Genomic DNA, 14,906 nt, shown 5'->3' with positions numbered 1-14,906 from the left:
ACAACTAGAACCAACTCAAGCACATAATGGACACATTTATAAGAACATTCCCTGTGATATAAAATTTCCCTGTCTTCTCATTCTGTTTTAAGCTTAGTGAATATTATGTACAGTAAGCACTAGAAGTAGAGACTTGTACTACTTGGGGTAGTGTTTTAAATAAACTTTAATTTTGATTTTGATGCAAAAAAATATCAAAAGGAGAGAAAAGCTGCACAGTGGCATATCTTTTGCATTGTTTTATGTAGTAATTAAATTGTTTTAATATGAATGTTGTTTTAAGAACAGCAATTGTCTATACATCTAAATCAGTTCTTGAAACTTTTTGTTGTCTAAGACCTTCGTATTACACCTTAAGAAAAAAATATATTTAATTATGTATTATGTAAGATGCTTTAAAGGTATTTATCATTTCTACTTAAATAGCCATTATCCACTTGTATGATTTGTATTATCCGGGAACTATACAAGTACTGTGGCATATGGACATTACTCTTTTTATTTGAAACTTTTAAATGCAATACTCTTTTTAAATGCATTTTCTGTAAAGCTGCATTGAACTATGTATTGTGAAAAGCACTGTACAAATAAAGAAATTGTATTTGAATTCTAGATATGTATGCAACTTATTTGTGTGTGTCTGTGTGTGAATGAAGGCCTATATATACACACTCACCTAAAAGGATTATTAGGAACACCTGTTCAATTTCTCATTAATGCAATTATCTAATCAACCAATCACATGGCAGTTGCTTCAATGCATTTAGGGGTGTGGTCCTGGTCAAGACAATCCCCTGAACTCCAAACAGAATGTCAGAATGGGAAAGAAAGGTGATTTAAGCAATTTTGAGCGTGGCATGGTTGTTGGTGCCAGACGGGCCGTTCTGAGTATTTCACAATCTGCTCAGTTACTGGGATTTTCACGCACAACCATTTCTAGGGTTTACAAAGAATGGTGTGAAAAGGGAAAAACATCCAGTATGCGGCAGTCCTGTGGGCGAAAATGCCTTGTTGATGCTAGAGGTCAGAGGAGAATGGGCCGACTGATTCAAGCTGATAGAAGAGCAACTTTGACTGAAATAACCACTCGTTACAACCGAGGTATGCAGCAAAGCATTTGTGAAGCCACAACACGCACAACCTTGAGGCGGATGGGCTACAACAGCAGAAGACCCCACCGGGTACCACTCATCTCCACTACAAATAGGAAAAAGAGGCTACAATTTGCACGAGCTCACCAAATTTGGACGGTTGAAGACTGGAAAAATGTTGCCTGGTCTGATGAGTCTAGATTTCTGTTGAGACATTCAGATGGTAGAGTCAGAATTTGGCGTAAACAGAATGAGAACATGGATCCATCATGCCTTGTTACCACTGTGCAGGCTGGTGGTGGTGGTGTAATGGTGTGGGGGATGTTTTCTTGGCACACTTTAGGCCCCTTAGTGCCAATTGGGCATCGTTTAAATGCCATGGCCTACCTGAGCATTGTTTCTGACCATGTCCATCCCTTTATGACCACCATGTACCCATCCTCTGATGGCTACTTCCAGCAGGATAATGCACCATGTCACAAAGCTCGAATCATTTCAAATTGGTTTCTTGAACATGACAATGAGTTCACTGTACTAAAATGGCCCCCACAGTCACCAGATCTCAACCCAATAGAGCATCTTTGGGATGTGGTGGAACGGGAGCTTCGTGCCCTGGATGTGCATCCCACAAATCTCCATCAACTGCAAGATGCTATCCTATCAATATGGGCCAATATTTCTAAAGAATGCTTTCAGCACCTTGTTGAATCAATGCCACGTAGAATTAAGGCAGTTCTGAAGGCGAAAGGGGGTCAAACACAGTATTAGTATGGTGTTCCTAATAATCCTTTAGGTGAGTGTATGTATACACAAAATGAGCTGGCCCAGATCCGGCATGGTACTGGACCAGATCCTGCCCACATTTGGGCCAAATCACCATAGGAATCCGCATCTGGTCTGGAGCTGGCCCAGTTCTGGTCCAGATCCGGAAAAAACGGATCCATGCCGGTATTAGCCCGTTGTGCCAAAAGACACCGGCCCGAGTCCGTTACGCAGATCTGGCCCAAATGATTTTTGCTATCTGGGATATATCGCTCTCGATCTTGTACACTGATTGGCCCAAGCAGGTCAATATCATCATCTGACGACTGAGATTTGATTTTAGAGAGCATTTAGAGGTTTGATTTCTCAGTCAGGATTGCCTATATGCTTTCTAAATGTCAGAGGAAGAGTTTGAAGAGATTTTCTGCACATGAACGCTGTGGTTAGGGTGACATACTGCATTCATAAGGTTGCCAGGACTTTGCGAACTTGACAAAATTCAACACAGAGTCGCTTAGAAGATATACAGCTGTAAGAGAACAATGTTTCAATATCTTGGTCCATTAGTTCAACTGACGCATTCAAACTGTTATAATTTTTCATCTAATGTCTTCTTTAGAAATCTAAAGCTCTCTCAGTTGATTTACCTTATCCAGGAATTAAACCTAATGTATCAGCCAGAAGAACAGTAATGATCATCCAAATGAGCAACAATTCATTTTGTACTATTTCTGTTTAAAAATGAATCATGATTTAAGAAACAAACACAGTTCCCAGTTCTAAATCAGATTTTACATGCACAACATAAAATAGTGGCCATTACTAGTCCATTAGTGTTGGACATAATTTCCGAGAATCATATCTTGCTTATGCTGAACAAAAAATCTCTTTCTTTCTTGGAAAATACATTTGTCAAAAGCATCTCAATTGTCTCACTGCACACAATTAGGATGTGCTGTTCTTATGATTCGGAATTCTCATCCATTCAGAGCTTACAAAAAATATTTATTTAAGCAACTAAAGATGATTGTGGCATGCAAAAAGTCTGAACTGGTGATGTCAAAAATGCTGACACTTTAATACTAAAAACAAATATTATTACACTACCACTCAAAAGTTTGAGTCTGTTTTGTTTTTTGAAACATATGTTCACCAAGGCTGCACTTAATTGATCAAAAATACAGTAAAAACATTAATATTGCAAAATATTATGACAATTCAAAAGACCTGTGTCATATGAAATGTGATGGCAAAGCTGAATTTATATACATATATGTCAAATGATTAAAAATAAAATACAAGTTGTTTACATGATATATGTGTGTGTGCTGTTTGTTTATTATGCATTTGGGAAGTTGTGGCCTAATGGTTAGAGAGTTGAACTTGTAATCCAAAGGTTGCGGGTTTGAGTCTCGGGCCGGCAGGGATTGTAGGTGGGGGGAGTGAATGTCCAGCACTCTCTCCACCCTCAATACCACGACTGAGGTGCCCTTGAGCAAGGCACCGAACCCCCAACTGCTCCCCGGGCGCCGCAGCATAAATGGCTGCCCACTGCTCCGGGTGTGTGTGTGTTCACTGCTGTGTGTGTGCACGTTGGATGGGTTAAATGCAGAGCACGAATTCCGAGTATGGGTCACCATACTTGGCAGTATGTCACTTCACTTCACTTCATACTGTATATAAATACACACATACAGTATATATTTTGAAAATATTTACATGTATATACAATTATATATTTATATTATTATATTATATTTACATATATTTAATATATAAACAAAACATTTTTCTTAAATATATATATATGCATGTGTTTGTATTTATATAAAAATAATAAATACACAGCACACACATATATTATGTAAACAAAAACTTTTATTTTGGATGCGATTAAACGTGATTAATCGTTTGACTGCACTAATATTTATATAATAATTGACGACAGGCCATTGAATTATTAGACAAATAATGCACACCCGAGGTGGTGATGCAGCCATGACGCAAAGCAATGAAATATGTGACTGTATGTGCTTTCCATACATAATAAAGTGTAATTTTGTGGCAAAAACATGGATATGATCTGTCGTTTTTATCCTTTGGTTTACTATATTTATTTGTTTGGCCAGTGTCGTTGTGGGTTTTGGTTCTTTTGCTGTTTTAGGCTGTAAGGACCTTTGAAATAACTCAAATCATTTGGGTCAAGACCTGCCTGGAACTATGTTCGTTGTGCGTTTCCCTGAAAATAATTGCACAACTTAGAACATTCGTCAGCCAATCAGATTTAAGCATTCAACTGCCCCATAGTATAAATATACATAGTTTAACAGAATAGCATTAATTTAAGATTTTGTTGTTGTTAATTTAATCAATTTAATGCATCCTTGTTGAATAAAAGAAAAAAAAGAACAAACTTTGAAAAGTGTCTACTTCACAAACACAGCTTCAACAACCCACCTAAACAAAAAAGGCATCAGTTGCAGTGAAAGTTTGTGCATGGACAAAGATGGACAATATACTTTAACACATCATGTTGGTTCTATACCTTTGTAGAAGCATTCCTCGCTGTGCATGATGGTTATTCTCTGATGGGCCATACAGGAGGCTCTGTGAAGCTCACAGTGGTTCTGGTAGAGTTTGCCATCAGATCCGCACACAGGTTTGTAATGTGGTTTGCAGCGCTCCAGACACTGACATTCTCCTTCACCTGTTTTTCGATCAACCACACAGTGCTTTCCCAAACCACAGTACTTATGTTCACAGGGCCCAGGAAAACCATTCTGGTCAAAGAACCCTGCAAAGACACGCCAGAGAGAGGGAAAATCATGTTATGCTAATGCTAATTTACTTGAACAACTATGCATGCTATGCTAATTTACTTGAACAACTACATAAACACACATCATTAGAAGTCAATGGGTTCTTTTATACAGGGTTTAAGGTACAAATGTTTTTCACCCCACACTCAACTGAACATTAACCTTACTACAACACAAAGCACAGTAAAAAAATAAATAAAAATAGAGCTAAACAGGTTATGAACAATAACGTATTACAGTTGTTTTGTGTTTGTGGTGTTCTGACAATGCTGGCAGGAGTTGAGAAACCCTGTGGAGGAAACAATCCCACTGCACTGATATATGCAGGCCGTATGGGCTTCAGATGAAATATGTATGACTGTAATAAAAGATAGCCTGAGCTCTAGCACGCTTCCCCTTATTATCAATTACAAAGATGTGAGCTCCACTCCTTCTTCAGCTGATTATTTCATAGCGATTAAGAATTGAAAATGCAGTCACGTTTCAGCTCTCAGTCCCCCTGTTAGACAATGACAATTAAGTTTGAGAAAGGGAACTTACTAAATAAAGCTTGTATAAGCCGTATATAACCTCTAAGGGATTCTATAAAAATGACAGAAGCACTTTTGTGTTTGAAAAGTTAGAACATAGCCCTGAGCATATAACCTTTTGATTGTATTACCTTTTGATATTTATTTTCCCCATGAATAGAAACAAAGCAGATTTCTACCTTTCCTGAAATTTTAATAACACAATTTTATGTCAAATATAGTGTTTAAAGGTAGGGTAGGCAATTTTGGAGAGGCTAGCAATAACAAGCTAGCTTTAAAAGCATAAGATCCCACCCTACCTGCAAATCACTCTCCAAAGCCAGAAACGATTTAAATATATATAAATACATTTAAACTACTTAACTTAGTGATTGCAATTGGGATGTGGAGAGACTTTCAAACAGCATAACCAAAATAATGTTTTTGAACCACATCACTTCCCCTTTCCCCTATATATTTATATATATACGGAATTATCTGTTTTTACAAATTAACTCTTTATATATATATATATATATATACATACATATATATAATATATATATATATATATAGACACATACATACAAAATATAATATAAACAAAAAAGCTAAATATTGATTGGATTGCTCAATAAGAAAAGGAATGTGAAAATTTTTTTTTTTTTCTACTTTCAGCTTACAAAAAAATAAATAAATAAAACTGAAACAATTCCATTCAGCATTCATATTTGTATTTTTGCTGGAACACATACTTTTGCTGGAAAACGTGGCATATGTTGCAAAATAATTTTCATTTGTCATTTTCAACCCACTTTAACTGACTCCTGTCAGTCACTCCTGTAATTTCAAAACTTTATACTTCATATGTAAACCAGCAAGATATCTTTGGTGACACTAAAATTAGCCAAATTCACAACAATCATGTTCAATACAGCACAGAAAATCAAAGTTTGTGAAGCATAAAAACACACAGTTGTGCTTTTACGTACAGTGACATTTACAGGGAGTTAGAGGCCTTTTAGATGTGTGTAATTAAATGATGACCCCTTCATCAAGGAGCACATAATGAAGACCTTCTCACTGCAGGTTGTTGTAGTAAAAAGAGAAAATTGGCTTTTGCCAGCAGGGTGGACAGAAGCCAAGATAGCGTCGGATTGGTATGCACACAGTACCTCGCTGTGACCACGGTGACATCAAAGACAAATGACTAATTCAGTCGCAACGATTTGTTATTGATGAGTCAGCTTTTCAAAGAGAGAAGAGAGAGGCTGAGTGAGAGAGGGAACGCTTGATTCTGATGAAGGGTTTGGGTGAGGGTGTGGTGTCCGGCTTTCATCTGTCCACCATCAAACATGGTCTTTTCATCCCAATAAAAGCCAAGACGAAACCCTAAATAGAGTGGCATATATAAGATTGTCAAAGTCTGCACTAAAGTAACAGTACAAAGTAATATTCAAAAGTGAGCCAACAAAAAAGTTGACAGCAGAAAAAAACAGAAAAACAAAACATTCTCATGACCTGAAGAGGTCAAAAGTAATGCAGCGGCCTTCACCGGGGAATGATTCCTCTACCTGACACCGACAGCATAGCCATTACTGAGTGATAACTGAGCTCCGCTCACCCGGTTGGCCTCAGAACCGAGTGTCATCCCTTAGGTGCTGATTATAGCAGATCCATGACATGCATGATAACTAATAAGAGCTCAGCACAGGGCTTCAGAGTCAGATACAGTCATATCTCTTCATACAGATATTCACCCCAAGACTTCCAGACAAAATAAAAGGACGAGCACATTAGCTACTTTGCATTTGTGAAGATTTTATATTAGCTATGAGAAAGAGCATTGGAAAAGAATCGTGAATGCTTGTCATATCTTAGCTATTGTATATCCGTCTGCTCAAAGCCATTTGTGATGATAAATAGAGTGCTGTCTGGTTTCAGAAGTAGAAAGTCCCATTCTTGTTCTCCACAGAGAAACCATTTTTAACCATTCTGTGTAAACATTTCAAGGGAGACTTACCTCGAAAGAAATGAGGTTATTAATCAGTTGTATTATATATACTTCCTTTGAAGCCATCACTCAAAAAAAAAAAAACCCCGCTGAAAAAAAGCACTGTGAATGACAAAATCAAGTCTCCTACAAACTTCTTGTATATATTTCCGTATTTTTGTATATATATATATATATATATATATACACACACACACAGTTGGGATTTTTTTGATCCCCTGCTGATTTTGTATGTTTGCCCACTGACAAAGAAATGATCAGTCTATAATTTTAATGGTAGGTTTATTTTAACAGTGAGAGACAGAATAATAACAACAAAAAATCCGGAAAAATGCATTTCAAAAAAGTTATAAATTGATTTGCATTTTAATGAGTCAAATAAGTATTTGACCCCTTTGCAAAACATGACTTAGTACTTGGTGGCAAAACCCTTGTTGGCAATCACAGAGGTTAGACGTTTCTTGTAGTTGGCCTCCAGGTTTGCACACATCTCAGGAGGGATTTTGTTCTACTCCTCTTTGCATTCCACTCCACGTCATTAAGGTTTTGAAGCTGACATTTGGCAACTCAAACCTTCAGCTCCCTCCACAGATTTGGAGTTTTGGTGTTGGAATTTGGTCCCATTCTTGCCTGATATAGTTTTCTATTTGCTGAAGAGTTTGTGGTCATCTTTTTCGTTTAATGATGTGCCAAATGTTCTCTATAGGTGAAAGATCTGGACTGCAGGCAGGCCAAGTCAGCACCCAGACTCTTCTACTACGAAGCCATGCTGTTGTTATAGCTGCATTATGTGGTTTTGCATTGTCCTGCTGAAATACACAAGGCCTTTCCTGATTAGACATCGTCTGGAGGGAAGTATATGTCTAAAACCTTTATATTCCTTTCAGCCTTCATAGTGCTTTCCAAAACATGCAAGCTGCCCATACTGTATGCACTTATGCACCCCCATACCATCAGAGATGCTGACTTTTGAACGCTGATAACACGCTGGAAGGTCTCCCTCCTCTTTAGCCCGGAGGATACAGCGTCCGTGATTTCCAACAAGAATGTCAAATTTGGATTCGTCTGACCATAGAACACATTTACACTTTCAAACAGTCCATTTTAAATGAGCCTTGGCCAACAGGACACGACAGCGCTTCTGGACCATGTTCACATATGGCTTCCTTTTTGCACTATAGAGCTTTAGTTGGCATCTGCAGATGGCACGGTGGATTGTGTTTACCGACAATGGTTTCTGGAAGTATTCCTGGGCCCATTTAGCAATGTAAATGACAGAATCATGCCGATGAGTGATGCAGTGTCATCTGAGTGACCGAAGACCATGGGCATCCAACAAAGGTCTTCGGCCTTGTCCCTTACGCACAGAGATTTCTCCAGTTTCTCTGAATCTTTGATGATGTTATGCACTGTAGATTATGAGATTTGCAAAGCCTTTGCATTTTGACATTGAGGAGCATTGTTTTTAAAGTATTCCACTTAATAAGGTATCTTTTTACGCACTCTTTCACAGATTGGAGAGCCTCTGCCAGACCTGATGTCAATTCACTTAATTAGTTGCTAGATGTTCTCCCAGCTGAATCTTTTCAAAAGTTCTCGCTTTTTCAGCCCTTTGTTGCCCCCGTGTCAACTTTTTTGAGACCTGTAGCAGGCATCAAATTTGAAATGAGCTCATTTAGTGTAAAATTTTTCAGTTTAAATATTTGTTATGTTCTTTATGGTCTATTGTGAATGAAATATTGGCTCATGTGATGTGAAAGTCTTTTAGTTTTCATTTTATTCAAATTTTAAAAATGCCCCAACATTTCCAGAATTTGGGTTGTATTTAAAAATCTGGAATCTGAGGGTGCAAAAAAATCGCCTTTAAAGATGTCCAAATTAAGTTCTTAGCAATGCATACTACTAAACAAAAAAATATTTTTGATATGTTTATGGTAAGAAATTCACAAAATATCTTCATGGAACATGGTCTTTACTCTTAATATCCCAATGATTTAAATGGAAAAAAAACAACAACAAAAACGAAAACTTTAAAAGTATTGCTACGAATATATATATATATATATATATATATATATATATATATATATATATATATTTGCAATACTTTTAAAGTTTTCTGGGGTTTTTTTTTTCATTTACTTCATGACACTACACTTCATTCCCTCATAAATATGTAAAGTACACAGTCTTGGGGTGATAATGCCAATATTGTTGTCCATTTCATAGCTGGTTGTTGTTGTTGTTTTTTTTCTTACAATTTTTTTTGACACTTTTGAAATCTCTATAAAGAAAATTAATTGGAAAATAAATACTTCTGTAACAACACTGCTAAAATGTCACCTAGAATCACTTTCTACGCACAATGCTACACAACGTCTGACAGTTAGATGGACAACTGTATATTGGTCTGCAGTGAGACAAAGTTTTCTTTACACATTACCAGACTACAAGAAGATTCATGTTAAAATACAATACAGTTTTAAAACAGTTAGTAACAAGTACACAAGGTATCCCTGACAATATATACTGTTGTCAGGGATGTGCTTTAGGGACCAAAAATAATAATGCAATTTATTTGTTTTATTCACAGGCTCAACCAATAATGAAAACGGATATAGCCACTGGGCACCTACTTTTACCTTTTGATATATATATATATATATATATATATATATATATATATATATATATATATACAAACCCGATTCCAAAAAAGTTGGGACACTGTACAAATTGTGAATGAAAAACAGAATGCAATGATGTGGAAGTTTCAAATTTCAATATTTTATTCAGAATACAACATAGATGACATATCAAATGTTTAAACTGAGAAAATGTATCACTTTAAGGGAAAAATAAGTTTATTTTAAATTTCATTGCATCAACACATCTCAAAAAAGTTGGGACAAGGCCATGTTTACCACTGTGTGGCATCCCCTCTTCTTTTTAGAACAGTCTGCAAACGTCTGGGGACTGAGGAGACAAGTTGCTCAAGTTTAGGAATAGGAATGTTGTCCCATTCTTGTCTAATACAGGCTTCTAGTTGCTCGACTGTCTTAGGTCTTCTTTGTCGCATCTTCCTCTTTATGATGCGCCAAATGTTTTCTATGGGTGAAAGATCTGGACTGCAGGCTGGCCATTTCAGTACCCGGATCCTCCTTCTACGCAGCCATGATGTTGTAATTGATGCAGTATGTGGTCTGGCATTGTCATGTTGGAAAATGCAAGGTCTTCCCTGAAAGAGACAACGTCTGGATGGGAGCATATGTTGTTCTAGAACTTGGATATACCTTTCAGCATTGATGGTGCCTTTCCAGATGTGTAAGCTGCCCATGCCACACGCACTCATGCAACCCCATACCATCAGAGATGCAGGCTTCTGAACTGAGAGCTGATAACAACTTGGGTTGTCCTTGTCCTCTTTAGTCCGGATGACATGGCGTCCCAATTTTCCAAAAAGTTTTCCAATTTTCGTCTGACCACAGAACAGTTTTCCACTTTGCCACAGTCCATTTTAAATAAGCCTTGGCCCAGAGAAAACGCCTGCAATTCTGGATCATGTTTAGATATGGCTTATTTTTTGACCTATAGAGTTTTAGCTGGCAAAGGCGAATGGCACGGTGGATTGTGTTCACCGACAATGTTTTCTGGAAGTATTCCTGAGCCCATGTTGTGATTTCCATTACAGTAGCATTCCTGTATGTGATGCAGTGCCGTCTAAGGGCCCGAAGATCACGGGCATTCAGTATGGTTTTCCGGCCTTGAACCTTACGCACAGAGATTGTTCCAGATTCTCTGAATCTTTGGATGATATTATGCACTGTAGATGATGATAACTTCAAACTCTTTGCAATTTTTCTCTGAGAAACTCCTTTCTGATATTGCTCCACTATTTTTCGCCGCAGCATTGGGGGAATTGGTGATCCTCTTGCCATCTTGACTTCTGAGAGACACTGCCACTCTGAGAGGCTCTTTTTATACCCAATCATGTTGCCAATTGACCTAATAAGTTGCAAATTGGTCCTCCAGCTGTTCCTTATATGTACATTTAACGTTTCCGGCCTCTTATTGCTACCTGTCCCAACTTTTTTGGAATGTGTAGCTCTCATGAAATCCAAAATGAGCCAATATTTGGCATGACATTTCAAAATGTCTCACTTTCAACATTTGATATGTTATCTATATTCTATTGTGAATAAAATATAAGTTTATGAGATTTGTAAATTATTGCTGTAACAACGTTCGTAGATTTGGGAAGAAGGAGGCGGGAACCGGCAAACATTTAAGAATTTAATAACAAAATAAACAAACACAAAAGTACAGCGGCAGCCCCTCACGGATGACTGCCGCACACAAAACACAAAATAAAATCCAGGCCTGGTCCTCTCTTGTCTTCCACTGTCGTCACTCCTTCTTTTATCCTTCCGGAGCTCCTCCGTGGGACTTGAGACCGGTGAGTGTCGCAGGTGTCGCTCATTATCATTAACTCCACCGGCCTCGCTCCGTTCCCACGGCTCTCGGCCCCGCCCCACTCACCACAATTGCATTCCTTTTTTATTCATAATTTGTACAGTGTCCCAACTTTTTTGGAATCGGTTTGTATAATAACATGTTATACAGCCTGAATACAGCCTAAACATTAAGATTAATGATGCTGGTCAAAAAAACAAAAAAAACAAACAAACAAAAAAAAAAACTCAATTTGGCATTAAAGTGTTTTTAAAGTCTGTGTAAAGTCTTCCAACTAGCGCTTGCATGAGTGGTGACATGCCAAACATTCACAGCCTTTGTTTAAACACATGGGTTTTGCCTCTTTCCTCTTAACACTGTGTCATCGTTTCATTCTCTTGTCACCACCAAAGGTGCGAGTCCCAGGCCATCTGATGTTTTCCAGAACAGAAGCCGGTCCTTAGGGACTCTGGGTAATGTAGTAAACAACACTCGGCTGCTTTCAGCTCGGCTCGCTGCAGCCCTTTAAGAAGCCTCTGTGGACTCTGCTGCTCCAAAACACAGGAAACACATCCGGATAAACAGCCTTCAAACAATGCTTCAAACTCCTCATAAAAGACGACACAGAAACACGCTGCGCTAACTTGCCTGCCATTACTTCTCCATCTGCCGTCTCTTTACTGACTACTCTGCGATTCCTTTAAACAAATCAAATCTCCTGAAGTCATTGCTGGAGTGCAGAATGAGATATCACAAAACGATGGCTTCTTATCACTCTGGGGGTTGTATTAACAAGCACCTGGCTGAGGGGAGCCGTATTTATAGAAAGCTTTGCTATGGGAAAGGCGGAAAACACAAAGTTTGATGTGCTCCCGGGTTTTCATTCATTAAACATGCTGCTGTACAATCACTAAGCACAACAATTCACATCTCAGCACTGGCTAAATTAAAGCGAGATGCTGCAGCACCTCAGGCGTAATGATCTGCGATCTGCTTCCTCCGAGACGCGTCAGTTTGAATCAGTTCTGCCGTTATTTCTCATTTATTATTTTATTTTCCTTTATTACCTGACACAGATCAGCTCTAATAAATCTGCCGAATGGAATGAGAGCAGCTACAGAACACCATCGACACACTGTAACGAGAAGCCTTAGTCAGACAATAAACATAGGAAGAGTGTTACTGAATGCATAATTCACTTATTTCAATTAAATTAAATGCAAATATCACTCTATGATGAAGAGCTTCAAAGTTTGACCCTAAAAATCTGACCCCTAAAGGGGATTTTTTTTTTTCACACAAAATTGTAAATTCTGTCATCATTTACTTACCTTCTAGTAGTTCTTTCTAACCGAACAGTTGATGGTCCCCTTTGACTTGTACACTAAGGGGGGATAATAAAAATAAATAAAATAAAATAGTACGGAAGTTAATAGGGACCATCAACTGTTCAGTTTCCCACATTGTTCAAAATATCTTCTTTTCTGTTCCGCAGAAGAAACACATTCACACAGGTTTGAAATAACTTGAGGGTGAGTAAATGATTATAGAATTTAAATTTTTGTGGAAACTATCCCTTTAAATTAAAGTTTACACATACTATTTATAGTAATTTTAAGTCAGCTTATTTGAAAGCTCTGTTCAAGGAAATGTTTTTATGAACTGAATATTTATTATTAATTTACATTTACATTTATTCATTTAGCTGACGCTTTTATCCAAAGCGACTTACAATTGCTATATATGTCAGAGGTCGCATGCCTCTGGAGCCACTAGGGGGTTAAGTGTCTTGCTCAGGGACACATTGGTGTCTCACAGTGGATTCGAACCCGGGTCTCTCACACCAAAGGCATGTGTCTTATCCACTGCGCCATAACCACCCCGCAATTATACTCACTAGGAAGTATTCACAGTTCTACACTCAGTTCTAGAACTGCTAAAAATGCTCCAAGTAAAGCATTTCACTTTATTTGTGAACAAATTTTGTACAAGCACTCAGGAGCTTTTAAGTGATTTACTTTAGAGAATAAAATATTTAAATTTAAAAATAAATTTTGTTGTCTCTTATGTCGTAATGCTGGTATATTCCAGCAATTGAACGGGAAGCTTTTTCATGTAGAAATGAAGAATTCAGTAATGTTTCCTTGTAGGGGCCTGGGCCTTTAATCACATTTACCCAATGCAAGCAACATTCTGTGCCTCAAAGAGAATAGGCTTCTCAAAGGAACAAATGCTGCATTTTTAATCCTTTTAACTCTGAGATTGAGTCAAACTCAAAGTCAGTATTGTGAATGTTTCTATGTGTATGTGAAAGTATGGACAGTGCAGGAATGTTTTACTGATATCCAGTAAGAGACTGTATATTAGACTCACCTTTATGTTTTGTACTTGAATACATATATAAAACTGTAAAATAAATAAATATATTTACATATATAATTTATGTATAATTTAAACAAATTATTATACAAATGTTATAGTTAATAGCAAATAATTGTCACAGATCGACCAGGCTCTCACTCCAGCCAATCACAGCAAGCACCATCACCAGAGTTCTAATGAGCACACCTGCACTCCATCATCACCTCATCAAGTCACCCCATATAACCACACACCTCACAACAGTCAAACGTCTGGTCTCGTTCATGCGAAGTGGACTCTTGAATGTTATCTGAAAGACCTACCTGTTACTTACCTGCCTGTGAACTTACCTCTTGTGTTTCCTTCGAGTGTTGTGTCCATCCGTGTCCTGGATCCCTGTCTGTCTTCTTTGGAGCTTCACGACGAAGCATCGAAGTGTGTGGTTCCCGAACATCCACGAGCTCCTGTCAACAAACAACCCAGTTCAGTAAGATTCCAATTTCATCGTCCATCTACTCGACATCAGACACTCACCATCCACGTTCACCTGCCTTTGCTCTCCAGCCAAATAAACTTTACCTGTTTTATACATCTCACATGTGAGTCTGCTTCTGTAAGAGAAGACCGGACCTTCACCGTAGGCTGAGATGAGCAACCCGGATCCATTTCAGGAGCTCGTGGATCACCTCTGACGAGTTCTTGTCCCAGCATCACCGTCAGCACCTCCGTTCACCCCAGTCACCGGAACCACGGCTTCTTCTCCACCAATGATCCATAGTCCCATGGCCAGACCAGCGCCCATCTCTGGTGTGGCGGGGGAGTGCAGCGGGTTCCTTCTACAATGCTCACTCAATATCGACATGCAACCGGATCTGTACCCGACTGAGAATCTAAAATC

At 38.1% G+C, this 14,906-nt stretch overlaps 1 protein-coding gene across 3 annotated transcripts in view; it reads right to left on the bottom strand.

Annotated features, from left to right (window-relative positions):
* The window catches only part of LOC306853166 (follistatin-related protein 5-like), a 141,814-nt gene that overhangs the window by 92,903 nt on the left and 34,005 nt on the right, over positions 1 to 14,906 (bottom strand). For 2 of the 3 annotated variants that reach the window (XM_079390372.1, XM_079390371.1), the window contains exon 4: positions 4,399 to 4,647. The exons of the other annotated variant lie outside the window; for it this stretch is intronic. In XM_079390372.1, coding sequence (XP_079246498.1) covers positions 4,399 to 4,647 — 249 coding nt within the window. The remainder of the gene's footprint in view (positions 1 to 4,398; positions 4,648 to 14,906) is intronic. 3 annotated transcript variants of the gene reach the window in all.

The sequence above is a fragment of the Barbus barbus genome, assembly GCF_936440315.1.
Source record: "Barbus barbus genome assembly, chromosome: 33".
In the NCBI taxonomy this organism is placed as follows: domain Eukaryota; kingdom Metazoa; phylum Chordata; class Actinopteri; order Cypriniformes; family Cyprinidae; genus Barbus; species Barbus barbus.
This window is presented reverse-complemented; position numbering and strand designations above follow the sequence as displayed.